At 53.3% G+C, this 27,065-nt stretch overlaps 1 protein-coding gene across 1 annotated transcript in view; it reads left to right on the forward strand.

The window, feature by feature from the left end:
* LOC100762307 (receptor-type tyrosine-protein phosphatase V) overlaps positions 1 to 23,985 on the forward strand; it is a 33,956-nt gene extending 9,971 nt beyond the window's left edge. Inside the window, exons 3-37 of the mRNA XM_027417528.2 lie at positions 3,605 to 3,790; positions 4,643 to 4,769; positions 5,707 to 5,774; positions 6,156 to 6,204; positions 6,374 to 6,646; positions 6,844 to 7,113; positions 7,302 to 7,565; positions 8,208 to 8,462; positions 8,568 to 8,816; positions 8,967 to 9,242; positions 10,164 to 10,436; positions 11,734 to 11,997; positions 12,184 to 12,450; positions 12,732 to 13,013; positions 13,313 to 13,453; positions 13,926 to 14,136; positions 14,581 to 14,648; positions 16,561 to 16,687; positions 16,794 to 16,841; positions 18,311 to 18,404; positions 18,559 to 18,649; positions 18,759 to 18,835; positions 19,655 to 19,789; positions 20,417 to 20,539; positions 21,034 to 21,194; positions 21,306 to 21,441; positions 21,756 to 21,823; positions 21,970 to 22,057; positions 22,138 to 22,216; positions 22,305 to 22,381; positions 22,557 to 22,685; positions 22,817 to 22,933; positions 23,047 to 23,210; positions 23,441 to 23,576; positions 23,802 to 23,985. Of these exons, the coding sequence (XP_027273329.1) occupies positions 5,718 to 5,774; positions 6,156 to 6,204; positions 6,374 to 6,646; positions 6,844 to 7,113; positions 7,302 to 7,565; positions 8,208 to 8,462; positions 8,568 to 8,816; positions 8,967 to 9,242; positions 10,164 to 10,436; positions 11,734 to 11,997; positions 12,184 to 12,450; positions 12,732 to 13,013; positions 13,313 to 13,453; positions 13,926 to 14,136; positions 14,581 to 14,648; positions 16,561 to 16,687; positions 16,794 to 16,841; positions 18,311 to 18,404; positions 18,559 to 18,649; positions 18,759 to 18,835; positions 19,655 to 19,789; positions 20,417 to 20,539; positions 21,034 to 21,194; positions 21,306 to 21,441; positions 21,756 to 21,823; positions 21,970 to 22,057; positions 22,138 to 22,216; positions 22,305 to 22,381; positions 22,557 to 22,685; positions 22,817 to 22,933; positions 23,047 to 23,210; positions 23,441 to 23,576; positions 23,802 to 23,861 (5,109 nt within the window). The 5' untranslated portion in view covers positions 3,605 to 3,790; positions 4,643 to 4,769; positions 5,707 to 5,717 and the 3' untranslated portion in view covers positions 23,862 to 23,985. The remainder of the gene's footprint in view (positions 1 to 3,604; positions 3,791 to 4,642; positions 4,770 to 5,706; positions 5,775 to 6,155; positions 6,205 to 6,373; positions 6,647 to 6,843; positions 7,114 to 7,301; positions 7,566 to 8,207; positions 8,463 to 8,567; positions 8,817 to 8,966; positions 9,243 to 10,163; positions 10,437 to 11,733; positions 11,998 to 12,183; positions 12,451 to 12,731; positions 13,014 to 13,312; positions 13,454 to 13,925; positions 14,137 to 14,580; positions 14,649 to 16,560; positions 16,688 to 16,793; positions 16,842 to 18,310; positions 18,405 to 18,558; positions 18,650 to 18,758; positions 18,836 to 19,654; positions 19,790 to 20,416; positions 20,540 to 21,033; positions 21,195 to 21,305; positions 21,442 to 21,755; positions 21,824 to 21,969; positions 22,058 to 22,137; positions 22,217 to 22,304; positions 22,382 to 22,556; positions 22,686 to 22,816; positions 22,934 to 23,046; positions 23,211 to 23,440; positions 23,577 to 23,801) is intronic.
* The last annotated feature ends 3,080 nt before the right edge of the window (positions 23,986 to 27,065 follow it).

Below are 27,065 nucleotides of genomic sequence, written 5' to 3' on the forward strand. Positions count from 1 at the left end.
CACACCCAGCTGCAGGCTGCCCTCCTGCGCCTGCTGCAGCTGCCACCAGGGGTCGGGTGCATCCTCCCTGTGCCCTCTAAGAGCAAGCTGGTGGTGCCGTGCCATCCGTGCTGGGTGCAAAGGCTCTGAGAGTGGACAAGGGATGAAGCTTTCCCTGACCACTCCAGGTCTGTACCTCCAGGTTCTTTATCATGCCCCCCTCTATCTCCTTGCTAAGAAGATAACCATAGGGAACCTTCAGTTCCTCTGGTTGAGCCCTTGGCTAGAGACTTATTTTCATGTCTCAATTCTGCCCCTGTAAGCCCTTGCAGCTTCAAAGCCTGGCAATTCATGGCCAAGCCCAGGCCATAGTAGATGGGCTGCAGAGTTACAGTGGGGGAAAGAGGACTCCTTGTTCTATACAGGAAGGAGGAGCCCAGAGCTAAGAAGGGAGGGTCTCCTCCAGGCTCTGAGTCCCTCAGCCTGCAGGCACAGGCTAGTTGCTGGCGAACAGATAGTAGAGCTAAACTGAAGAAGAATCTGGGGTTGTTTTCTAGGAACCCCTCAGACTGCCCCTTGGGGAGTGTCTCAGAACCCTGCATCTATCTCCTTAGAAGACTTACAGAGATAGTTGAAGGCTGTGGCCCTCACATCAGGGACTTCCAGTGTCCTCTTCACCACTGCACCACTTGGATGCTTGGGATGTGGGGAGGGAGCAGACCCCAAGTCTAAGGCTCCACAGTCCCCGCCACCCTGTCTGGCTTTGGCAGGCCCCTTGCTGGCCCAACTGGCTCAAGGTTCATGTGTGCTTGCAAGACTTTTTTTTTTTTTTAAACTCTGTAATGTTCCCAACACCCTTCCTGGCCTCCGGAGCTCGCATTCCCTATCCTCTCTCTCCCTCCTACTTCTCTGATTCAACTGTCAAATGGTGACACCAAAAAAGAAATTCTGTACAGTAGGCACAGGGGTGGCACCTGAGAGGCGGTGGGAGGAGGGGCTGGCCTTCTTCTGGCCCGTGGGGAGGAGGTGAGGACCAGGCATGACCTTTTGAGATCAGAAGGCTTGGGACACCTGTGTTTGTTTTTGGCAGTAAGTCAGAGGATGACTCTCTGCAACCTCTCCAGGGCTGGTTGATTCTGGCTCCCTCTTCTTCGTAGCCTGTTCTCCTCAGAGGAATAGGTGGGCTTTCCTGAGGAGGAAGCTCAGGAGAGCTGGGAGGTAAGGGCCGGCTCTTGTGCCAAGATGACGACGTGATAGAAGCAGGAGCCTGGGAATTCCTGCACACTTGTGTACAGTGACTGGAGCCTGGGCTCTGCCTTGACCTCCCCACAGGGGTGTTAGTGCCCTGGCAGATAGTGGAGGGCTGGGAGTGGAGACCGAGGGCCACCCGCCCTGGGCCAGCTGTTGATGACAATGAAGAAAAGGAAGTGAGGACACCACAGGGGTGAGGTGGAGGAAGTAGGAGAAGCCCCTCCCCCACAGGTCTGCCCAGTGTCCCCAGTTCACAGCTTCAGCCTACTGGCTGTAAGCCTACCTCTTGACCCTCACAGGTGGGGGCCCAGTGGGGTTCAGGAAGTTAGAAGCTGAGCTTTGGGGAGAGCAAGGAAGCTGGGAGATGGGGAAGGGAATTGGTGGGATGAGGAGTCAATTTAGGCATTTAGCAAGACACTGGTGCTCTCTCTCTCTCTCTCTCTCTCTCTCTCTCTCTCTCTCTCTCTCTCTCTCTCTCTCTCTCTCTCTCTCTCGTCTCTGCTCACCTTCCTGTCCACTCCCTCTCCCTGGATGCCTGAGCATCCATGAAAGCTTGTGGCTAGAGTCTCCACCATAGGCCTCAGGTGGGACAAGACACACGTCCTTATCCTGCGTCTGCCCTTCCTTGCTGTCTCTGGAACCTTATCCATGCTGCCGGGATGCTCTTGAAGGTGGCTCCCACTCCTCTGCAGAACCTTCCCAAACCTGGGGGCTGAGGGCACACTGCTAGCCAAGTGCTATCTCTCACCTCGCAGATGTGTCTTTCTGACTGGGGATTGGGTCCAGTATCTTCAAATTTAGAGAATGTAAAGTCAGAGTTGGGAGTCAGAGGGACCTGCCTAATGAGCAAGCTGGTGCTTAGTGGCGGTGTGACCTTGGCCAAGTTCCTGGGCTTTCCTGAGTCTCAGATTCCCCAACAGCTTTCTTCCTCCTGGGGGAAGATAATAAGGACAATAATCCCTTGTCAGGAAGATGGAGTGAGGCCTGTGAAGCATTTTGCCCACAGCCCCAGTGTTTGGAATCACAGACTTGAGTAGCAGGAGACACCGACTCGGGCTGGGAGCCAGGGAACCCCACCTGATGGTGGAAGTGGCATGGGCTGAGTCTTGCCTCTGTGTAGGTCATCCCTTCCTCTCCTTCCCTTTTCCAGCCAGCCTTTATCTTTTTTAGGAAGTTCCACTCTAGCAATGGAGAGGGTCTAGAAGGAGTTACTCCCAGCACCCAGAATGGGCAGAGTCCCTTGCTTCAGCATGGGTACAGAATGCTGTCTGCCTGGATCCTAGCCAGAGTTGGGAGGGGCCACAGCAGGGCAAGGGCTTATCCCACGGAGTCTCACTTGTGGTCCTGTGACTAGCCAGAGATTTCTTGCCCCTCTCTCTTTGCCCTTAACACCGGTTTCCCTCTCAACATTTCCATCCCAGGGGCCACAACTGTCCCTAGTGCTTCTGCAATTCTCAGGAGTCCTTGTCCCCTGCAGCTCCAGGCAAAGGATGTCACCCCACACCCACCCCTATACCATTGCAGGCTGCTTTGGGTGGGTATGGAAAGGATGGAGGAGGCCTGGGTCTGGCACACTCTATCTTTCACACTTTCCTCCTGAGCCGTCCTTCCCAGTGCCTCCCTGGAGAAGCCCTAGGATGCCAGGTTCGAGTGCTTCCATCCCCCTCAAATACTGAGGTAGCTATACTTTCTCATACCTGCAAGCTGGGGCTTGCCCTTGGTAGTGTAGGGGAGACAGAGCTCACCAAGGAGGAGTCCGGAAGACAGCCAAGGAGGCAGGGTGAGTGGGGTGGAGAAGGGCAGTTAAGTCACAGCATGAAGGCTGCGGAGGCACCCCAGCAAGGCCCAGGCTGCACCTCTGTGACAGGTGCCCCTCCCCTGCTACCTTTTTGATGCCTGCAGGTATAAGGATTTTCCCATACCCCTCACCACTCCAATGGCCCATGCCAGCTCAGCACAGAGAAACCATGGCTAGCCTTCCCAAAGTGCCAGGAAATAGCCTGCTCTACCTATGCCTGCTGCCAAACTCAGTGCCCTGGCAGGATGACTTCAAGTTGAAGGAGATTCCCTTCCTTTCTCCCAAGTCCAGGGCCAGAGGGATGGCTACCTGCCCCACCTGTCCTACAATGGCCTTTTCTCCCAGGGGTCCTCTAAGTCTTTCCCACCATGTTGTCCTCGATGCCAGCTTACGCACACTTGCCAGTCCCCACACAGTGCATTACTGGCTGCCCCCTCCAGGCCCTTGCTGAATCCTCACTACCTGCTCAGTCGAAAGTAGAAGGTGGACCATCCCCCTTTCCTGGTGACCTTCCCCAGTCTGTAGGAGGAAGAGGGGGTGCCTGTTCTCATCTGCCCGGTAATTATCTTCCTTTAGTGTGGGGGATGCCCAAGGCCTGGCTTCAGGCTGTGGGAGAGCAGAGGAGGAGCCGGAAGAGCAGCCTACAACAGCTGCCTGCCAGGAGGGACCAGGCTAGTTTACACTTGGAAGTTGGGATGCCAGGACCAGTCCTCTGCTGTCCTCTGCCTCCTGGCTGGGGCCGGCTCACTCCACACTGAGACGGTAGGTTTCAAGACCTTGGGAGGACCCCAGGGGTTTTCTAGGCAGAGGATGTGGGTTTGTCTGTGGGGGTGGCTGCTGGGAGGAGTACATTTTTGCTGAATAGAGAATCTTGGCCTGGGCACAGGGGTCGGGGCGGGGGCTGCTTTTTTACCCTCTTTTGAGGCTATCTCCTGTCCCCAAGGTTGCTCTAACAGGGTGAGGCTGGTATGGCCCAAACCCTCAAGGCTGGGTCCATAAGACTAGGTATGAAGCATGGTCTATCCCCACAGGCCTCTCTTTTGCAGGGACTTTGGGACCCCAACCCTTTACCCCCCCCCCACTCTCTGCTATGTCTCCTCGGCTCAGTTTCTGTTAAGAGGCTTTTGCCCCACCTCTGCCCATCGTGGCTGCTCACAGAGACTCTTCTGGAAGAAACAGAGTGAGGTTTCCCCAGATGAGGTGGGGTTGGTGAAGGACCAGGTTAGGATGTTTCCTTGACATCTTGGCCAGACTGAGGCCCGAGACATTCTCCCCCACCCCCAGTTTCCCTGCCTCTTTTAGAAGTGCCGTGTGTGCACACGCGCGCACACACACACACACACACACACACACATACATGTACACAGCCTGGAAAATTTGATGAGTCTGCAGTGCTAAGTTTCCAGGACCCCATCCAGGCCAGTGGGAGGCTCTGAGGTTAGGGGCTGGACAGAGCTGCGGTGGGGATGGGGCGGGCAGCAGCCCCTGGTGCTGGGCAGCAGGAGCGGGTAGGCAGAGCTGGTTTCTGATGCAGGCCTGGGCTCCTTGCTGAAGCAGGCTAGGAGGCGTCTGCTTCGGCATTCAGAGTCTGTACCTGTCTGTTTTTCTGCACAGCCTCCCTCCGCCCCCCACTCCTGAGCTTGCTGATTTCTGGGCTTCCTTCCCAGGGCTCAGAGGCCCGACTGCTTCGTCCCTTCCCACGGCTGAGTTGGCGCAGGAGCACCTGGGTGAGCTGCACCAGGTGAGCAGCTGGCTCTGGGTGGGTACAGCAGTAGAGTCTGAGTTCTCGTGTCGCAGGCCAGGCCTCAGCTGGGTCTCTGCAGTGCCTGTGAGGGCTGGGGGAGGGCCGGGTAGCCAGGAGGGTACTGCTGACCTACATAGAAGAAATAAGGAGGAGGGGGCAAAGCCCCCAGAAATGTCAATCACTCCCAGAAGCTTCCTAGAAGAGAGGACTTGAACTGGGGATGGGAACACCCTTTGCCTTCTCTGCTCAATGGAGTCAGAAGTCCCTGGTTCAAGTCCAGCTTCTTTCCTCACACGCATGCACGGGCCCTCAGGCTGGTCTCCGGATCTCACTCTGCTGCCTATCTGGGCAGTGAGGGACGTGAGAGATGGGTTCCAGGGACAGGCGAGCTCTAGATCTGTATGATGTACTTCTGTGCCTCCGACTATTAGGACAAGTGAGGCAGACAAAAAGGGCCACACACAGCTGGCTTGCCTGCCAGCCTCATGCCTGCTTTGCCAGCCTCTCACCCCTGGAAACACTAAAAGGCACAGGGGAGGGGGAAAATGGAGACCCAGACCTCTTCCAGGGACAGAGTGTGGGGGAGTCTGGCACTTCTGCTGTGTGTTCATTTTCAAGGCCACCACTCCTATCAGGCTTCCTCCGGAGCACAGGACATTTTCCTTCACCGGGAGCTGACTGTGCACAGCTAGTGGGGGTAGGAGAAGCAGAGGAAGGAGGTGGGCTGGTGGACCACCCGAGAATTGCAGACCCTTAGGGCCAGATGTTGCTTCTCTCCTACCTCTCAGCCTTGCCCAGACCAGGCCGGGTTAGGGTCAGGATCTGCTGCCTGGCACCGATCTGAAACTCCACCCTTCCCACCCTTGCCCGCCTGCCCATCACCAGGGCAAGGGGGTCTAGCTCCACCTTCTGCCTTCCAATTTTGCCTCTGCAGACTTCATCAAGATGAGGCCCCTGATCCTGTTCGCTGCCCTTCTTTGGCTCCAGGGCCTTTTGGCAGAGGTAAGGTGGACATGGGGCAGGGCAGGGTGGGTGGGCCTGTTCTTTGAGGCATGTCCAGGCTTTCCACCTCTCCATGGGGCTCCACAGCTGGTCTACATTATGGAAGAGAAAAACTGCTCCCTTCCCACCCAGGCCAGCACAGAGGCCAGGAGAACAGATTGCGCCAACCTTCCAGGCTGCTGACTCCTGCCTGCTGGCTGCATAGTGGCATGCTTTCAGAAAATGTCTCGTCAGTAGTGTGTGGTGGGATGGGGGACGTGGGAGTCAGACACACAGGGACTCCTGTCTCGGGTCCAGATCCTTACTCTATGGGCTTTCCCAGAGGTCTGGCCTCCAGAGGCCTCTCCACATCTGCTTCCCCTACTCTTTTCCTTCCTATAGGAAGATCCATGCCCATCATTGGAAGAGAGCCCAGACAAGGAGGGTGGAGGTAGGTGTCATTAGAGAGAGAAGGAGAGGGCTCTGGAGGTGGGCAGTGGGCCAGTCACAGGGCTAATTTCTCGGCTAGACTCTGCCGCCTCCTGGTCCCTGGTTTTGCCATCCTTTTTCAGGGCAGAAGGAGTGCTAGGTGACTGAGTGCATGCACCCCTCTCACCCAGGTCCACCCCTGAGCGTGAATGTCAGCAGCCAAGGAAAGCCTTCCAGCCTGTTTCTGAGCTGGGTGTCGGCAGAGCCATATGGATTGGACTATGCCCTCAGCCTCAGGAGTCTGAACCCCTTGGGCTCTCCAGAAGGGCAGCCGCTCCAGGCTCATACAAATGAGTCTAGCTTTGAGTTCCATGGCCTGGTGCCAGGGAGTCACTACCAGCTGGAATTGACTGTCCTAAGACCCTGTTGGCAGAATGTCACTGTTACCCTCACTGCCCAAACTGGTATGAAGTCGGCAGGTTGAGGGAGGGGGTGTGGTCTTACTTGGGGTTGGGGCAGGAGCCCACTGCTCTAGAGGACTGGTGGCAGGGGGTGGGGTGGGGTTGGGGAGGGTGGTGGTGCAGAGAAACCAAAGGGGACAATTCCCAGAATGGTGAGCCCTTTGTATAGACTTTACTGCTTCTCTTGACATTTGGCATAGCCCCATCAGAGGTCCGTGGACTACAGCTGCATAGCTCTGGGAGCCCAGCCAGCCTGGAAGCCTCATGGAGCGAAGCCCCTGGGAATCAAGACAGCTACCAACTTCTCCTCTACCACCTGGAATCCCAAATGCTGGCATGTAATGTCTCAGTGTCCCCTGGCATCCTGTCTTACAATTTTGGCAACCTCTTGCCAGGTAGTCAGTATGTCTTGGAGGTTATCACCTGGGCTGGCAGTCTCCAAGCGAAGACTAGCATCCACCAATGGACAGGTAAAGTGGGGGCCCGGCCAGGGCCCTGGGAAGCAGCTAGGCTGGGGGGAGGTGAGAGCTATGTTGAGTCTGGATCCTCATAGGCAGTGTGGCTAGGTTTCTGGGATCCCTCATGCCACATCTGCTCCAGTATCTTACTCCAGAGTCCTTCCTCAAGCCTGGCTCTGCTCTGTCCATACTTCCTGCAGAGCCTGTGCCTCCAGATCACCTAATACTACGTGCCTTGGATACCAGTAGCCTACAAGCCTTCTGGAACGTCTCTGAAGGGGCCACCTCGTTATACCTGATGCTCACAGACTTCCCAGGGGCCACCAACCTGACTGCAGTGGTCAAACAAGGGGTCTCCAATCACACCTTCCTCCACCTGTCTCCAGGCACACCTTATAAGCTGAGGCTTTATGCTGTTGCTGGACCCCACTGGGTTGTGGGGCCCAATGCCACCGAGTGGACCTGTGAGTACCTAGGGACATAACAGATATGTTTGATTTGTGGTAGCAACTGCCTGAGGGGATGGCAGTGGTAATAATAGTTATGACCAATTGAACCATCTCCAGGCAGGCTCTGAGCCTTCCACTTTCTGGGTGTGTTCCCACTGAATCCCCCAAAGAGCCTAATATGGGTCTTGCTATCCCATGTTACTATAGGCCCAGAGAGAGAGAGTCCAAAGCCAAGGTCATACTGTATATGAGTGTGGTGACTCTGAACGTAGGCTGGACACCTGTCTTTGCCACCATGATACCATATTTCCACTCTGAGAAACAGTTGTGTGGTGGTTAAGTTTCTGCTATCTGTTGACTGTGGCTCTGGGCAAGTTGTTTACCTTCTCTGTGTTTTAGTTAGGGTGAGTTTGTGGGAGGTACCGAGTGTGGAATCCTCCCGATCATGATTGTAGGCACACGTGTGAGCACCCAATCAGTTATTGTTTCTGTTACCATTACCCAAGGCCAATTGATAACTGCCAGGTCTTGGCGTTCATCTGGAGTATGGAAAATGATGCTGTTAATACCCAAATGAGAGGCTGGCAGGTACCCATAGAAAGTGGCGAGTGCACCGGGTGAGTTTCTTACCCACTGTATCTGTCCCTGTCTCCTTAGATCCCTTCCACCCATCTGACCTGGTGCTGACTCCCTTGCCTAATGAGCTCTGGGCAAGCTGGGAGGCAGGACCAGGAGCCCGGGACAGCTATGTGCTGAAGTTAAGTGGGCCAGTGGAGAATACTAGTACTCTGGGCCCTGAAGAGTGCAATGCTGTATTCCCAGGACCCCTGCCTCTCGGACACTACACCTTGAGGCTGAAGGTTCTAGCTGGACCTTATGATGCCTGGATAGAGGCCAGTACCTGGCTGGCTGGTGAGTCTGGTTGGAGTAGGGCTCAGGCTGGGAGACTCCCACATAGGGAATCTGCAGCCAGAGGGACCAGGGTCCTCACTTTCTGAGGGCCTGCTTCTTCTCCAGAGCCTGCTGCACTCCCCAGGGAAAGTCCTGGTGCCAGACTGTGGCTAGATGGACTACTGGAAGCTACCAAGCAGCCTGGGAGGCGGGCACTACTCTATGCTGCTGATGCCCCAGGCCTCCTAGGAAACATCTCTGTGCCCTTTGGTGCCACTCATGTCACTTTCTGTGGCTTGGTTCCTGGCGCCCACTACCGGGTGGACATTGCCTCATCTGTGGGAGACATCACTCAGAGCATCACAGGCTACACACGTGAGTGCCAATGTCTGAGGCCTTTGGGCCTGGGACTGGAGGATCGGATCTTGGAGAGGGAAGTTAGAGTAAAGGAGAGGCTCAGCAGAGCAGGGCAGAGGGTATCACGGGGTTGTGACATGGCCCCTTGCCAAATTGTCCCCTCTTCAGGTCCCCTGCCACCGCAGTCGCTGGAGGTCATTAACAGGAGTAGCCCATCTGACCTGACTATCCGTTGGGTCCCAGCACCAGGACAGCAGGAAGGCTACAAGTTCACCTGGCATCAGGATGGCAGCCAGAGGTCACCTGGCAACCTTGTTGACTTGGGCCCTGACAATTCCAGCCTGACCCTAAGGTCTCTGGTACCTGGCTCCTGCTACACTGTGTCAGCATGGGCCTGGGCTGGGAACCTCAGCTCCAACTTGCGGAAGATCCACAGTTGCACCCGTGAGTTCCTACCCTGCCCTAGGGAGGCTGCCCAGCACTGCGCATGTGGGCTTGTGTCCTCTGCTCTCTGCTCTACTGTGATAGGAGTGAAAATACAGGTGTCTCCCGAATCAAGGGCTTTCTACCTCCTGTCATGCAGTTGACTAGTCATACCTACTCATCCATGTGGCCCCTCATCCGGCCATCTATCCATGCGTCTCTATCCTTTTATCCATCCTGCTTACAAATATCTATTTAATGCCTCTCATTTTTAGGTATAGGGTTAGGTGCTAAGGCTAAAGATTATGGACATGTCCAGAAAGGAAGACTGACCAACATGGTTCATATACTGATGATATATATATAATTTTCTATATCATATTATTATAAATATAAGCTTATTAGTAGGGATATGCATGTTGTACTAGTTGAATCACACGAAACTGTTTTCTTATAGATTAGCATGGCTGAGTATCAGGGATTTTATGTAGCTTGACTCGATCTTTTCACACTCATATTAGGGACACCCTGCTTAGGGAGTCAGGCAAGGCTCCAAGAGGAGGAGGGAGATGAACTGAAAAAGAAACCTGTGTCTCTAGGCAGGATGGCTGTAGGGTCTGAACTAAGCTTGCTCAAAGGTACACAGTCTAGAGACATTGTGACAGACACCATGCTGTCAGTGAAAGGCCCTGAAGGGTGAGGGAACTGGCACTGAACTGGCTGTAGAGCAAGCAAGTGACATGAACCAGACACGTGCTTAGGGAGACAACATACCTCAAGGTAGGAGGCAGGTATGAAGAAAGGGCAAGTGTTAGGCCCCATCTCTGCAAGAGGTTTTCCTGGGAAGGCTAAAACCTCCTGGAAATTGGAACTCTCTATGGGAGCTTGTTTGTTGAAGGAGCATTTGCATTATCCTGAATCTGTCCCTTCCTGTCCTCCAAGGCCCTGCTCCTCCCACCAACCTGAGCCTGGGCTTTTCCACCCAGCCTGCAACACTGAGGGCTTCCTGGAGTCACCCACAAGGTGGCAGGGATGGCTTTCAGCTGCGGCTTTACAGGCTGAGGCCGCTGGCACTGGAAAGTGAGAAGATTCTGTCCCGAGAGGCCCGGAACTTCTCCTGGGCCAAGCTGGCTGCAGGCTCTGAGTTCCAGGTACAGCTGGCTACCTTGTGGGGTTCCGAGGAAAGTAGCAGTGCCAACGCTACAGGCTGGACACGTAAGTGACCCCCATAATCTTCTTTGTCAACTCTTTGGGCTCCCAGGGACTCTGAGCCTGTGAGAAGAAAGCTAGGCTGTCTGTGGGGTCTGTCTCCTGATTCTGAGGCACCAGGAAACTCCTCAAAGGCCCTTCATAGGGACGCCTGTGTTTGTCCCTTGTCCAGTGCCACACCATTCTCCAGAAGCCCACCTCTGCCTGGGCTGTGAACCATTAATAACAATAGCTATAGTACTCACTGGGCATCTTGCTTATTGCCCTACCCATGTTCTGTCATGTACTCACTGTGACAAGCTTAGGAGTGTGACCTTGATTCATAGGTGAGGGATTTGAGGCACACAGAGAGAAGGCAACTTTTTCTATTCTCCTTAGCCTTATAAGGAAAGTTGAAATTTTTATTCAGGCAGTATGAACAGAAGAGATGCTCCCTGCCATAGCCAACCCCAGCCCTACATAGCAGGGCAGCCATAGAAATACAGAGTATATGGGAAGCACCCTCTAAGAGATCCCAGGGCCTGTAGAGCTGGGTTTGGAAGCCCCTTTTTTTCACCAATCTGACTTCTTGGGCTTATTTAGCCTGCAGAGCTCTTGGGGGCAATGAGTAGCTGGGACCTCCTATTCCCACTACAACCTTCTCCACAGGGGAATCTCCAGGCCTGCCTGTACCTTCCCTTTTAGCTTCCCTCTTTCGCCTGGGGTACTATCACTGTCCTTCAGACTTCCCCTAAGGACTGTGGGACCTCAGACATCTGGAGGGAACTAGGTAGAAGTCTGGCCTGGAATCCAGGGAACCTGGCTTCTAGCTGTTGCTTGGCTCTGAGAACAGACCTTTACTCTCCCTGAGCCTCAGTTTCCCCATCTTTAAAGAGGGGCATTACCGTATGACTAGGCCAAGATCATATGACCCAGATTTCAGGCTTTGAAGGTGGATGAGGCAGTGCCTAGGCCCCAGATAAACACCTGTCTACACACAGGTTTTCAAGTTCCCTGGCTGTGGGGTTTGGGAAGGGCCACCCATCATTCCTGGGCTGCTGAGTTTAGCTTTGACTCCCAGAGGGAGGTGGCAGGGCCAGAGAGTGATAAACTTTGAGCTTCCCATTGCCTAGGATAAATGGTAGGTCTGTTTCAGAGTCTAGTCACTCACACGCTGCCCTAAACTACACCGAACTCTTAGGCTCTGGGGAAAGGATGGAGGGAGCGGGGGCGGGGGGGGGGCAGCAGTCTTTTTGTGGGGAGACATTTAATTTAGGCGATTTTATCTCTATCTGTGCCCCTCCCCCACTCGCTCTCCCTGCAGCTCCTTTAGCCCCCACATTGGTAAATGTGACTAGTGAAGCTCCTACCCAGCTCCAAGCACTCTGGGTCCATGCTCCTGGGGGCCGGCACAGCTACCAAGTGTCCCTATACCAGGAGGGTGCCCGGACAGCCACCAGCATCATGGGGTCCAAGGCAAACAGCACAACCTTTTCGGGTTTGACTCCTGGCACTAAGTACAAAGTGGAGGTCATCTCCTGGGCTGGGCCCCTTTACGCGGCAGCAAGCAATGTTTCTGCTTGGACATGTGAGTAGGTGTGAAAAGGCAATGGGGGAGGGGATCCCGGACACGTTAGCTAGCTCCATGTGAGTCCCGTGTCCCAACTCCACACAGAAGGCCTTGAATGAGGTCAGCGAACCCCAGCACTGTGTCAGGCAGTCTCAGGACTAGGCCAGGGGCCTGGCTGACCTGCTTGCCGCCTTCTCTCCACAGACCCTCTCACACCCAATGAGTTGCTCGTGTCAATGCAGGCAGGCAGTGCTGTGGTTAACCTGGCCTGGCCCAGTGGCCCCTTGGGGCAGGGGACATGCCATGCCCAACTCTCGGATGCCGGACACCTCTCATGGGAGCAACCCCTGTCACCAGGCCAAGACCACCTCATTCTGACGCATCTCACACCGGGACATACCATCTTGATGTTTGTGAAGTGTCAGGCAGGGCCGCTCCAGGCATCCACTCACCCTGTAGTGCTATCTGTGGGTAGGTTTTGTGTCTTAAGGGGGTCTTGCCTTTCTACTCTGAGTCAGCCCACTCCTCCCGGGAAGATGTCTTGTCCACCCCTGCCCCAAGTTATGCCTCCTATGTCTCTCCAGATGGGCAACAATTCCCCAAAGACAAGTTGTTTCTCCATGAGGGTGATGCCCCTTCTATGGGCATAAATGCCAGCCCTCTGTGCCCTCTGATTTTGAGAGTCCCTGGACCAATGGTATCCTCTTAGAGAACACTGACACCTACACAATGTGAGCTTTTTGTTCCCCCAGAGCCTGGCCCTGTGGAAGATGTGCTGTGCCAGCCTGGGGCCACCCACCTGGTCCTGAACTGGACGATGCCTGTTGGAGATGTGGATGCATGTCTGGTGGCAGTAGAGCAGCTGGTGGGGGGAGGGAGTGCTCACTTTGTCTTCCAGGTCAACACCTCAGAGGATGCTCTCCTGTTGCCCAATTTGATGCCCGCCACTTCCTACCGCCTCAGCCTCACTGTGCTGGGCAGGAATAATCTATGGAGCAGGGCAGTCACTCTGGTGTGCACTACTTCCACTGAGGGTAGGCACTTTCTGTGGTGATAGATTCTCTTTATCGCTTTTCCCTGGGGATGTCCTTCTGCTAAGCCGGGCTGCCTGGGGCATTCCTTGACCACAGACCTGGCACCTTCCTTGACCCCTTTCTTGTGTTTTGGAGCATTATGTCCTGGTACCCTAACCCGAGAACCCTTCTAGGCCTTATTTAATTGTTCACTAACCATTTGTTACCAGGTGCCGGGTAGAGGAGGGTAGAGGAAGGCATGCCCTGGAGGCTGGAAGATGCTGGGTCAAGGCCTTTCTTTCCCCCTTCTCTGTCCCTAGTTTGGCACCCCCCTGAGCTAGCCGAGGCCCCCCAGCTGGAGCTGGGGACAGGGACGGGTGTGACAGTCACACGTGGCATGTTTGGGAAAGATGATGGGCAGATCCAGTGGTATGGCATAATTGTCACCAGCAACATGTCATGTGAGTTCTGGGCTTGAAAGGGTTGGGTAGAGCCTGGCTGTGCTGGCACAGCCGAGAGACTGGATGAAAAGCCAGCCAGCACCAGGGCCAGCTGTAACAGGAAAGGGCTTGGCTGTTATTGAGGATAAGAGTGGTGTGTGTGTGTGTGTGTGTGTGTGTGTGTGTGTGTGTGTGTGTGTGTGTGTGTGGCTGGAGAGATGGCTCAGGGGTTAAGAGCACTGATTGCTTTTCCAGAAGTCCTGAGTTCAATTCCCAGTAACCACATGGTGGTTCCCAACCATCTGTAATGTAGTCTGGCGCCCTCTTCTGGCCTGCAGGGACACATGTAGGCAGAACACCGTATACATAATAAATAAACCTAAAAAAAAAAAAAAGAGTGGTGTTGTCTTATGAGTGGAATACATATTGGAGAAAGAAATAAGACCCGACCTACTGCTTATCTTGCTCTGCCTCTTTTCCATTCCTCTTACAGTGACCCGACCTTCCCGGGAATCTGTCAACTACACATGGTATGACCACTACTATGGAGGTCGTGACTCCTATATGGCTGTCCTGTTCCCCAACCCCTTCTACCCAGGGCCTTGGGCTGTGCCAAGATCCTGGACAGTGCCTGTGGGTACAGAGGACTGTGGACATACTCAGGAGATATGCAATGGGCATCTCAAGCCGGGTTTCCAGTATAGGTGAGGTCTAGGGCTAGGGGGTGGGTACTCTAAACTCCATTTTGGGCCCATGTTCTTTCAACAATAGATAAGGACAGAGTCACAAACAGAATGCAAGTGCTAGTCCACAAGGGTCCATAGTTAGGATCAGTTTTCCTGGCACCAATGCAAAAAAGAAAATGCCCACCTGTTACATGGTTCTTTATGTTAAAACTAATCAGGGGATGGATTCTTTGGGGACTTTCAGGAAAAACCCAAGGTTCTCCAGATCCCAATATCTAGGGCTACCTCTTGCTCTCAGGACAGGCCAGAGGTGGTCTTCATAGGGTGATGGGGAACAGACTGTCCAACCTCTAAACAGGGCAAGATGGAAACTAGCTGGCTGAAGCAGGCATTGCTATTTCTCAGCAAGGGTTCCTTCTTGGCTGCTCCTTCTCAGCATAAAGTCCTGCTTCTTTGTCCCAGGTTCAGTGTTGCAGCCTTCAGCAGGCTGAGCCTTCCCGAGACCATCACCACCTTCTCGGCCTTCTCAGGTAGGCCTCACACCTGGCTTGGTTCTGGCTAGACACTGGAGATGGGAGGAGTGCTGATATCCAGTCTACTGCAGTCAGAGGCAGGAGGGACTGAGCTTAGGCTCCTGGGGGCCAAGTGCTGCCTGTAGTGTTGGGGACCAGAAGCTCAGTGAGGTGCACTAGACTCCAGACCTGGATGGAGTTTGAGATCAAGTGTGGGAGAGGCAGAAACACTGAGGGGCTTGCTACTGTGCATAGCTTCCTTGCACCTTCCTGTGTCACTTTCTGCAACTGGCTACTTCCAGGACCCCTGTGTTCAAGAACAGCTCTGTCCAAAAGGAATGTCAGGGGAGACTCCAATGTAGCCAAACAGTATATCTAACTTAGAATTTCCTGGTAGGTACACTGGAAACTAAACAGAAAGAGATGGCTGGGTGTGGGGGCATATGCCTTTAATCCCACCCCCACCTCATCCCCCTGGTAGGCAGAGACAGGCACCGCTCTATGCTTACCTTGATACTGCCCAGTTCCAGGCCAGCCAGGGCTTTATAGTTAAGACCCTGTATCAACAAATAAACAGCACAACAACAAAGAACAGGGAACAAACACAATAGAAAGGAGTAACATTTATCTTTAGAAACTGTTTCATTTAAGCCAGAATATTTAACATTAAGTTAATTTTAATTAAATATTATTTAAAATTAAACATCAATTAAAAAGTGATTGAGAGGCTGTGGTGGGTTGCTTGCCTAACATAGACTAAGCCTTAGGTTGGATCCGTAGCCCTCAATAAAAGGGGTACCGTGGGCCACACCAGTAATCCTACCTACCACTTGAAAGGTTGAGACTGGTGTTGCTGGAGTTTCTTGTCCCGCCTGCTCCTGCTGCCACCTCAGCCCCAAATAAACACACAGAGACATATATTAATTATAAACTGTTGGCAGATGGCCAGGGCTTCTTATTGCCTAGCTCTGTTTTAATTGTTAACCCATTTCTATTAATCTAAGTATTTCCACGTGGTCTTATCTTACTGGAGAAGGGTCTGGACATGTTACCCCTTCCTCTGCGACATGGTGTCTCTCCTTCCCGCGCCTCTCTCTTTCTCTCCACAGCCTAAGCTCAGTCCCTCTTTGTCTCCTACCTCCGCCTATCTTCCTGCCTCTACTGGCCAAACAGTGTTTTATTCATCAACCAATAAGAGAAACATATATACAGAAGAATCAGAAGTTCAAGGCCCTCCTCAAATATTTGGTTGGAAGTCATGCTGGAATACTTGAGACTCTGTCTAAAAAACAAAACAAAGCAAAAACCAAGCAAATAAAAACCACTGAGATCTTTTCCATATATTTCCTCTGAGCCTTTGACCTCTCATGTGTGCTCACTCTGCACAGATCTTAAATTGGTGTAGCTACACTGTGGGTGCTTGAGAACCCCACATGGCTGCTGGTTATTGCAGCAGATGGCATAGTTCTAGAAGATACAGGAAGCCTGGCCTTCAACCCCATTCCTCTTGAGGGTGTAAGGGAGAGAGTCTGTGGAATATGAGTAGGCATTAGAAGGAAAGCAGTCTGTCTGTCTGATCTCACCAGCCCCCAACCCCAGACAGACATTTCTGGGCTGCTTGGTGTCTGGGAGTATGGAGAGAGATCACTGTATTCTCTATCTAGAGCGATGGTTCTCAACCATCCTGATGCTGTGGCCCTTTAATACAGTTCCTCATGTTGTGGTGACCCCCCAACTATAAAATTAGTTTGTTGCTTCATATTCCTTCCTAATTGTGATTTTGCTACTGTTACGAATTGTAGTGTAAGTATCCAGTATGTGGGTTGTGAACCACAGGTTGACCTAGAAGGACCAAGTCCGGGAGAGGCTAGCACGGCCTGCACGATCAATTGGGAAGTTGCCATGTCCTATCTTCCCTTACCTTCCACAGAGCCCCAAGCCAGCGTCTCTCTGGTGGCAGTGCCCGTGACGGTGATGACGGGGACTGTGGCAGGTTGCATCTTCATTGTGTGTGCAGTGCTGTGCTTGCTGTGCTGGTGGCGCCTGAAAGGACCAAGGTGAGGAGGGTGCAGGTGGGGCTGGGAAGCCTAGTGTGACTGACTGGCCTGCCGGCGCTAACCCATAACCCTCCATTGCCTTCTATTTGCCTCTGCACTGTCACAGGCCGGAAAAGGATGGTTTTTCCCATGAATTGATGCCTTACAACCTTCGGTAAGTGCATTGAAACATGCTTCTTCCCAGTGATACTGAGGCAGCGTGAACCTACCACAGTGTGCTGGCGACTCTGCAAAGCTTCCTGGGGTTGCACCAAACAGGGGCTCTCTAGTCTTTGTTGGCCACGCCCCCATCTCTTCTCAGGCTTTTCAACCAGTGCCCCTCTCTCTTTCAGCCCTTCTGCTTTTTCCTCCTATTCAAACTCACTCTAGAAGTCAAGGCTTTCAGAGAGATAGGACCAAGGAGTGGGGAGCTGATGAGGTAGCTGGCCAGAGACCCAGAGAAGGGTCTGAAGGCACCTGCTGGCAGGGCTCCCCCTAGTGAGGACAGGTCAGTTTTGCTTATATGGCGGCTTTTAACTGCTTGGACAAGGCCCACGCTCAAAGGAGCACCGCCTGCTTGACCTGCGCAGCTGTTGCTTTCAAAGAGCCAAAGAGGGCTGGAGGGATGGTTCATGGGTTAAGCAGTTGCTATGCAAGTGTGGGAGCTGGGGGTCGGTTGGGCATGGCAGCCCACCTGTAATTGCAGAGCTCAGAAGGTGGCGATGAGATCTGAGGAGCAAATTGGCTAGAATAGCCAAAATGGTGAACTCTAGATTCATCGGAGAGACACCTACTCAGTGAATAAGGGGAGAGTGACTGAGAATGGCACCCCATCTTAGCTTCATGTGATCACATATCCATACATGCCAAAAATAGGGTAAAAGATTAATATGATCTAAAGAAAAATCAGAGTTGGTCAGACAAGTTAAAGGTTGATCCCATCCACAAATGTCTTCACGGCATCCAGGCCGTTTAGAATTCAGGCCGTTTAGAATTCAGGCGCCATGAACCAGCCAAGGTGGTACATATATTAAGCATCACATGACCCAGACCCGGCTGTCTGGCTTTCTGACAAACCATGTGGACCTTAAAAAAAAAAGGTATTTTGTGAAAAAAAAACATTATAAAAGGCAACTTGATAGGAATTAAAAATACACTATAAAAGGTAAAGTGAAAGCCGGAGAAAACTAAATGGATTGAATTGGGCCACATCTCTTCCTCATATTGATTTCCAGTTGAATTGACCCCCATTTAGGCTGGCTGTAGTTCAGAGGTAGAGCACTTGCCTACCATGTGCAGGCCCTAGTTTTGATCCCCAATACCAAAGAAACTCCAAAATAAGCAAGGAAACAAGCTGTGTCCCCTGGCATACGTGTATATGCACTTCTAGCCTCTGGCCTGTCTCCCTCACTGCTCCCCTCTTTCAGTTTTTCACTCTGTGGGTTTGTGGGTCTGCTGGGTCCTGGAGAATTTTTTTCTTCTACACAGGGAGGGCAGGGCAGCCCAGGGTCTGCCTGTCCAATGTCCACCTTCCCCGAGGCCACATTGTACAGCTAGTTCAGCATCTGTCTCCCAGGGCAGGGCAGGGCAGGGCAGGGCAGGACACACACAAAGCTGGGTTCTATTCCTTTTCTCTACTGCCAGGCGGACCCATCGGCCCATCCCCATCCATAGCTTCCGGCAGAGCTATGAGGCCAAGAGTGCACATGCACACCAGGCTTTCTTTCAGGAGTTTGAGGTAAGTTCTGTGTCATCCAGTGCTTCAAAGAGAGAGGACCAGGGCATCTATGCTGGGCTGGAATGGGCCTTCCTCCCAGCCTTATTCTCACCACCCTTACCCTGTCTGCTATGGGGTGAGATGGATCTGACTAGGACCTGCCTTGCCTTCATAGGAGCTGAAGGAGGTAGGCAGGGAGCAGCCCCGCCTAGAGGCTGAGCATCCTGACAACACCTCCAAGAACCGGTACCCACACGTGCTGCCCTGTGAGCAAATGCTGGGAGCAGGAGGGAGGTATGGGCAGTGGGTTTGAGTTTGGCCCTAAGGAGGGGCTACATGTGCTGGTTCCAAAGGTATGTCATCTCTTCTCTGCAGATGACCACTCCAGGGTCAGACTGAGCCCAATGGCAGGAGAACCTCATTCTGACTACATCAATGCCAACTTCATCCCAGTAAGGGCCACCTGTGGGCCTGGGGACATTCTTACTGGGGTTTTGCAGGACACTGTTTTGTGCTAGCTGTGTAGGAGTATCTCCAGTCCATGCTTCTTTAGGCTAATCTGGCAAGCGTTTGGGGAGGGCTGCTGTGTGCTGGGCTCTATTCTGGGCCCCCAGGATGCAGAGTGTCTTAACCTTATACACACATACCTGCAAAGGAGCCCAGGGTGTGTGTGTGTGTGTGTGTGTGTGTGTGTGGCCAGTGGGCTGCAGAGTCAAGTGGTGGGAGGTGGGTTTGAACAGAATAAAGGATAACCTTGATTATTACACTGAAGGCTTTGATTCAATCTGCCAGGCAATGGCAATACACAACACACACACACACACACACACACACACACACATCAAGTAATATATATATATATATATATATTTGCACATATAATACACACACAATTTAGCTTTAGGAAGGTCACTCTGGAGCTAGGCATGGTGGCACACACCTGAAATTCCGGCACATACAAGACTGAAGCAAGAGAATTGGAAGTTTAAGGACAGCCTGGGCTACATCATAAATCACTGTCACTAAATAACAAAGTCGCCCCAAGCTTAATGAAGAGGGTGACTGGGTAGACTGTTGCTAGCATGTCAGAATTTTGTATTTTCATGGATTTTTTCTTACCCCTTCCAAAAGGGACATGGGTGGTGTCAGTGTCCTCCAGATCACCCTCCATGATCACAGTTCCTGTGGGTCATACATGATCATATCCACTGCTGAATGTTTGATGGTAACTTGTCTGGTAACATGTACCTGCTCTGCACCTCACACCTTAGGGCTACAGCCACCCACAGGAGTTCATCGCCACTCAGGGGCCACTCAAGAAGACGGTAGAGGACTTCTGGAGGCTGGTATGGGAGCAGCAAGTCCACGTGATCATCATGCTGACTGTGGGCATGGAAAACGGGCGGGTAAGTGCCCTGCAGCTTCTCAGAATGACCACCAGGTGGCACTGCAGGATCTCACACTCCTCCCCACTCCCCGCTCCCTGCAATTTCGGGCCACACAAGCAAGAATGGGGCCTGGGAGTTAGTTGGTGGGGGATTCTCAGGATCACTTAGGATGGGGAAGTATGGGGGAAGGACCAGGCTCATGAGTTCCTGGCTTGATTCAGTTCCTCCTGGTCACTTACTCTAGGCAGTGTAGGGTAGAGAAGGCTCTTCTGTGAGCCCAGGGCCACCTTCTCTCTGTACTGTATAATGCCAGTCCAGAGCAAACAGGTAGCTGAGTGTGTCCTCCTGTTGAGGCCACAAGGAAAAGGTAGACTGCTCCTAAGTCAGGGTCGTCCAGTTTCCCAAGGGAGCTGAAGCCAACACTGAGTCCTAAGAGGACTGTAAAGGTACCGGAGCACAGCCAGAGGAGGGAGGCTTCTGGAAGACATGATCTCAGAGCTGGGTGGAAGCAAAGAGCAGAATTTCATTAGAATCAGAGGAACCAAAAAGATGGATGGTGATGATTGAGGCTGGGTACAGTAGGGGACAGCATTGACAGGGCTTGTTGCAAAACCATGCCTCTTCTCTTGAACCCCCTCATCCTAGGTGCTGTGTGAGCACTACTGGCCAGCCAACTCCACCCCTGTCACTCATGGTCACATCACCATCCACCTCCTGGCAGAGGAGCCTGAGGAGGAGTGGACCAGGAGGGAATTCCAGCTGCAGCACGTATGTGCCTTAGGGGACCGGGCTGGTGGGAAAGGCATGAAAGCTGAGACTCTCTCTCCTGGTCCACATGAGGATCACAAGATTTTGGTCACTAGCCTGGGTAGCGTGTGGGGAAGGAGTAAAGACACAGTGAAGGCTAAAGACTGAGCCCGCCAAGGTCACACTGACGCAAAGAAAGAGCAGGCCCTTCTACCCTGTGCTCAGCTTGGAAATCCCTGCTCACTCCAACCCCCTATTGTCACCACAGCTTGTGGGCCTCTTAAAGCAGGAAAGCCAGACACTAGAACAGTCCTGGTCATCTTTGGGAGGTAGAGATAAGCCAGGAGACTAGAGGAGGGTCAAAGGTCCATGCTGAGGCAAGGACAAGGGCTGTGTAGCTATGGCCCTCAATTTGAAGCAGAGCTAACCTCCACCCTGAAAGAATTGGTGAGGAAGGTTTCTGGGGTAGGGAAGAGGTTAAGAAAACCGGCATGGCTGACCCCCACGGTCCTCAGGATGTCCAGCAAAAACAGCGGCGGGTGAAGCAGTTACAGTTCACCACCTGGCCAGACCACAGTGTTCCAGAGGCTCCCAGCTCCCTGCTCAAGTTTGTGGAACTGGTACGGGAGCAGGTGCAGGTCACTCAGGGCAAGGGACCCACGCTGGTGCATTGCAGGTGAGCACAGGTGGGGTAGGTGAAGGGCCTGGCCTTGGGTGGGGGAAGGGTTCTGGATTTCGAGGAGCCCTTTCCCTCCAGTACTTAGCTCTTCAGGGGCTGTTCCTACAGCGCGGGCGTGGGCCGGACAGGCACTTTTGTGGCTCTCTTGCGGCTACTGCAACAACTAGAGGAAGAGCAGATGGTTGACGTGTTCAACACTGTGTACATGCTTCGGCTGCACCGGCCCCTCATGATCCAGACGCCGGTGAGGGCTCCATACACTGGGCTGGGCAGCTTAGACCAGAAGACGTGGGAGCGGGTGGATGGCCTCCCAGGAGCAGGGAAAGAAGTTCTGGGTCATGCAGAAGCACCTGGGTGAGGGGCATTCCTAGACCACCATCTTACCTGGACTGCCACGTTCCTTTCTGTAAAAGGAGAGAGGGGACTGGCCCCTGCCACCCTGAGCACTGTGGGAAACGCAGGGAAAGTTCCCCAAAGGCTCTCTAGTCCCACTGGCCACATCCCTAGCTGGTGGGTTGGGCCAGGACTATTTAAACAGGCATTACCCTCTTCCTGCAGAGTCAGTACATCTTCCTGCACAGTTGCCTGCTGAACAAGATTCTGGAAGGGCCCTCTGACACCTCAGAGTAAGTCAGCCTCCTTCAGGTCCCGGCAGGTGGGCACTGGTGTCCCGTGCATTCCCACGAGGGTCTGGGCTCTGGTGCACTGACCCAGCAGAGAGGACCTGGCAGCAGGGGCTGAACAACCCTAACCTTCTCCCCCCATCCTCCAGCTCTGGCCCCATCTCTGTGATGAATTTCGCACAGGCTTGTGCCAAGAGGGCAGCCAATGCCAATGCTGGTTTCTTGAAGGAGTACAAGGTATGCTTTGGGTAAAGGAGTGAGTGACAATGGGGTACAGTTCTACCCGCCCAACTTCACCATGCCCATCTCTTTCCCAGCTCCTGAAGCAGGCCATCAAGTATGAGGCTGGCTCGCTGATGCCCCCTCCTGGCTATAATCAGAACAGCGTTGTCTCTGGTGAGTCTCACTCCACACACTGTTGGGTGGAGTGGAGCAAGTGTGTGCTGGAGACCCCTTGCAGCCTCACCTCCCGATCCTTCCACAGGTGATCATTCTCAGATGCAGTTCTCCACGGTGGAGGAGAGCCCTGCCGACAACGTGCTGGAAGCCTGGCTCTTCCCTGTGGGTGGATGCTGATCTTGCAGCTCTGTCGATTGCTCTCTGAGCATTTGTGCTTTCTGGGCTGGGGCTGGGTCTTAGGGGCACCCTCGGCAAAAGCAAGCAGTGGGACGGCAAAAGCAAGCAGGGATTGAGGAGATACCTCAATCCCTGGGAACCAAAAAGCTGTGCTCTGCAGGGTGGGCCTTCTGGTCGGGACCACGTGGTGCTGACTGGCCTTGCCAGACCGAAGGAGCTCTGGGAACTGGTGTGGGAACATGGCGCCCACGTGCTGGTCTCCCTGGGCCTGCCTGATACCAAAGAGAAGGTGAGGGGAGTGGAGGGACAGGATGAGTGCCTCCAGGAATGGGACAGAGGAAGGGGGAGTGTGTGGTGCTGTTTGGTTGGGGCATGGGCAGAGATTTGGGAAGCTGACTGAGAGGCCTGTTTTGGTCCCAGCCACAAGACTTCTGGCCAATGGAGATGCAGCCTGTTGTCACAGACATGGTGACAGTGCACAGAGTGTCTGAGAGCAACACAGCTGGATGGCCATGTACCCTCTTCAGAGTCATACATGTAGGTGTTGAGACCACAGGGCTTGGGGTGGAAGACTGTGATAATGAGATTCCCATACTGGCTTCCCCCTGCCACACTCCCCAGCACCAATGTTGACCTTGCCCTTGTTCCAGGGGGAGACTGGAACAGAGAGGCAGGTCCAACGCTTGCAGTTTCCATGCTGGGAGTCTGGGTGTGAGCTCCCAGCTACCACCTTACTGCCCTTCCTGGATGCTGTGGGCCAGTGCTGCTCCCGAGGCAAGAGCAAGAAGCCAGGGACCCTGCTCAGCCACTCCAGGTGCTGACAACAATTGTCATGAGTTGACTTGGGTTATGGGTCAAAGGGTAGTCTCCAAGGCCTCTGTCTTCTCTCCTCCATCCCCAGGGATTTGGTAGGGTTCTAACCTGTCTGGTTAACTAAGAACCTAGCATTCTTTCCCAGTCCTTAGGACTCAATTTGGTTTTCCCATGTCTCCAGACACTGCCCCATTCCCAGAGGTCCCACCTCTAACTCTAGGTCAATTACAGCAAGGGCACAAACCAGCTGGGCACCTTCTTGGCCATGGAACAGCTGCTGCAGCAAGCAGGGACTGAGTGCACTGTGGACGTCTTCAATGTGGCCCTGAAGCAGTCACAGGCCTGTGGCCTCATGACCCCAACACTGGTAAGAAGCAAACAGGGAGGGGCTTACTATGAAAGGAATCAAATCCAAGCGGGTTCTGTCCCAGCTACAGATGGCAGTTAGGTAACCCCATTCAGGTCACCACCAGGTGGCTCTGTGGACCACCATGCCCTTTCCAGATAGAATAGGGGTTGGAAGACCCCTGTTTGCCTTTTTCTGTCAGATTTGGGCAAGTGGGTGACATACCGTGTCCATGTCTACCCACAGGAGCAGTATATCTACCTCTACAAATGTCTGAACAGTGCACTGCTGGATGGCATGCACTGAGTTGGAGAGTGTCCTGTACCCTACTAGGCACCATGTCCCAGGCCTGGCTTTGCTGGAAGAGCAGCTTCCACCAGGCCTCATGCTGAGAAAGGGTAAAGTCAAGAAATAAAGTCACATGGTCAAACTCGTGGTTTTGTTCTGTTTCTCCATCCTTCCACCTGGGACAGGGGTGACAGCTGGGGCCTATGTCTAGCTGAGCCAGTTGGCCTGCAGATAGCATGCTCTTGGCATGGTGTCCCCTGTTCTCTAACCTTCTGCTTTTCCAGTGTGTTCAGACCTCAGCCTTTCTATACACAGCATCCTGCCACTAAGCCCCACCCAGATCTGGCTCCCACACACTCTTTGTTTGCCACCACAAATGTGTAGGAATTACTTAGTTTTTTATTACTCATCTTGGGCCACCTTATCCCCTTGTCTACCTGCCAATCTCCAGAGGCTATTCTCAGGTACTGCAGCAGGCTCCTTGACAGGGTGGAGGTGCTAGAGCCACACTGTGCCCTCTAAGTAAGGAACCAGAGGTGGCTCTGGTCTGACCTGTCAAGTTTCCTGGCTCCTTCACGTTCTTCCTCTCTTTTATATAGGAGATAATGGGAGGGATACGGAGAAGGGAAAGACTAGGAGACCCCTCAAAAAAGAAAGAAAAAGAAAAAAAGGTGTGTGGATGAGGCTCTCTGTAAGGCTGGATTATATACTATGGGATGTGATTGCCAACGGCCTCACAAGTTCTTGCCCACCTCCAAGTCAGACTCTAATAATGGCAGTGAGCCTGATGATTGGCACTGATTGCCACAGGAGGAGGAATTTTGGAGGACACAAAGAATGCCTGAACCAACCACAGAAATGCCCCTTTAAATGGATGTGTGTGTGGGGCTACCAGGGTTCTCATTGGCCAACTTGGTTCTTAGTGTGCAAGGGGTCAGCCAGATGGTCTGAGAGGGCCCTTCCCTTCTTTGGCCTGGGTGAAGAAGGGGAACAAAAGCTTTATAGGCCCTGAGAGTCAATTTGTAGAATTCTTGCCTGGTATGCATGAGATCCTGGATTTCACCCCAGTGTCACATAAATGTATAGTAGCCAGTGCCTGTAGTCCCAGCACTCAGGACGTGAAGACAAGAGGATCAGAATTCAAGGTCATCCTCAGCTACATAACAAGTTTGAGGCTAGCCTGACTCAAGAAACAAAAGCAAAAAAACTAAATAACAGAAAAGTGGGGCTGGGCCATTGAGATGGCTCAGTGGGTAAGAGTGCTTAATGCCAAACTCGGGTTCAGTACCTGGAGCCCATATAGTGGAAGGAGAGAACTGGCTCCTGCAAGTTGTTGTCTGATCTCCACCCTTGTGACATGAGCCACAGATACGTGCCTACACTACCCATACACAAGATAAGTGTAAGTTTTTAAAGTGGGGGCTTTCTGCTAGGTAGTAGCTTTCCCAAAGTGAGACTGGGCTCTGGTGCCCCTGCCCCAAGGACTGAATATCAATGTTTTCTTCGGTTCTGCATCTCTCAAGAGTCCAAGGAGTTGGCTTCTGAGTGACCAGGGCAGACTGGAAACTCATCTCTTAGCTACTCAGCTACTCAAGCCCACTTCAGAGGGCTGCTCCAGGGGTGGAATGGGGCCCAGCATTTTCCAGACTTGGTAGGAGCCCTGGAGCATCATGGGTGGTGTGTGTGTGTGTGTGTGTGTGTGTGTGTGTGTGTGTGTGTGCATGTGTGTGTGTGTGTGTAGAGTAGAGCCAAGGCGGCTTCTGCCTGCAGGCTTGTGTGACCACAGAGGGTCTTTCTGTGACCTTCCTAAGGGCTCATTTTACACTTCTATCATGGCCTCAACTGGAGTCGTGGAAGCAGAGTTCTGGCTTCTTGGTCTGAGTGTGCAGCTCTCTCCTCACTAGTCCCAGAGTGTCCACAAAGGATGGAGACGGGCTGATGAGAGTGTTTGGGGCATAGAATTAAAGGGTGGAAGGCATCTTGACCCCTTTGAGGTCCTCATGTTTCTGGGGGCGGGGGACCATGGGAGTCAGGGCCAAAAGGGTTCCATCCTGGCTTAGTTTTACCCTGGGACTTGGCTCAGAGAAAGATCTGGAGACCAGAGGAAGCAAAAGGACACATGGAGAAATCTCTACTAATCCACCGTGGCCTAAGAAGAGAGCAGGGTCTTGAGTTTTAGCCATCATTGCTTGCCCTTGCTCTCCAAGGTCCTGGGATGGATTATGGAAGGAATTTGACCCTTAAGGTGGTAGAGCTGCATCTGTAGCACTGAGCCTCCAGGTGGCGCCAATCCACCAACTCGCTGGCAAGCTCTGGCAAAGCAGCTGTGCAGAGGGCAGCCCCTCAACGGTCCTAGGTCCTGAGATCAGGAATCAGGGTGATTTTCAGACCTCAAATCTGACAGCCTACACGAGTTCATTTCCATGTCCTGTGCATCTGGTGGAATCTATGCCAGTTTCTTTGGTGTCAGGGTGTGGCTCCTCAATGAGGGGTCCCTCCTCATTCCTACTGCCAAACTGCAAGGAACCACTCAGCCCAGGGGCTCCTTCCTCCCCTGGTCAGGATGGAGTGCGGAGGAATGACCTGGGCGCTAGTTCTGAGCCTGTCCCCATCAGCCATGTGACCTTGAACATCTCTTTTTCTCGTGCCTTCAGCGTAAAATCTGGTCGTGGGACTGGTGTCTGTGGAACTCTTGGGGTTTTATTCTGATGGCCGTCTCTGGTCCCTTGAGAGCCCCCTGGCTGTTCCCAAAGTCAAGAGGAATTCGACCAGTTGGGCCTGGGTGATCTGGGGCACCCATTCCAAACAAGTGCAGGTTTCTCCGATGTGCTGGCCGGTCCTAGCTTTGAGTTTCTTTGCTTTCTTAGTCTCCCCCAACCCCCTGGATGAAATTCCTGCCAGCTGAGAAGGAAGGAGGGAAGGGGAGCGAGTCACAGCGTAGAAAGTTTCCTTGACTCCTCCCCCCCATGTCTCCCTCCCTTGCCAAGCCCAGCCTGTGAAACTGAATAACGAAGATCACTCAACAATGCCTGCCCCTCTCTGACTGCACCGTCCCGCCGCCGCCGCTGCCGCCGCGCCCAAGCCAAGTAGAGAGGGGGCGGTCCCCACCGACGGCGCAGCCCTCGGGCCCGCCCGGGGACCAGGAGGTGAGCCGCGCGCTCACTGCTGTGTGCACCCGCCCGCCCGAGCGCCCGCCAGGTGCCCCCTCAGCCCGCCGCCGAG

The sequence above is a fragment of the Cricetulus griseus genome, chromosome 5 (genome assembly GCF_003668045.3).
Source record: "Cricetulus griseus strain 17A/GY chromosome 5, alternate assembly CriGri-PICRH-1.0, whole genome shotgun sequence".
NCBI classification, from domain to species: Eukaryota; Metazoa; Chordata; class Mammalia; order Rodentia; family Cricetidae; genus Cricetulus; species Cricetulus griseus.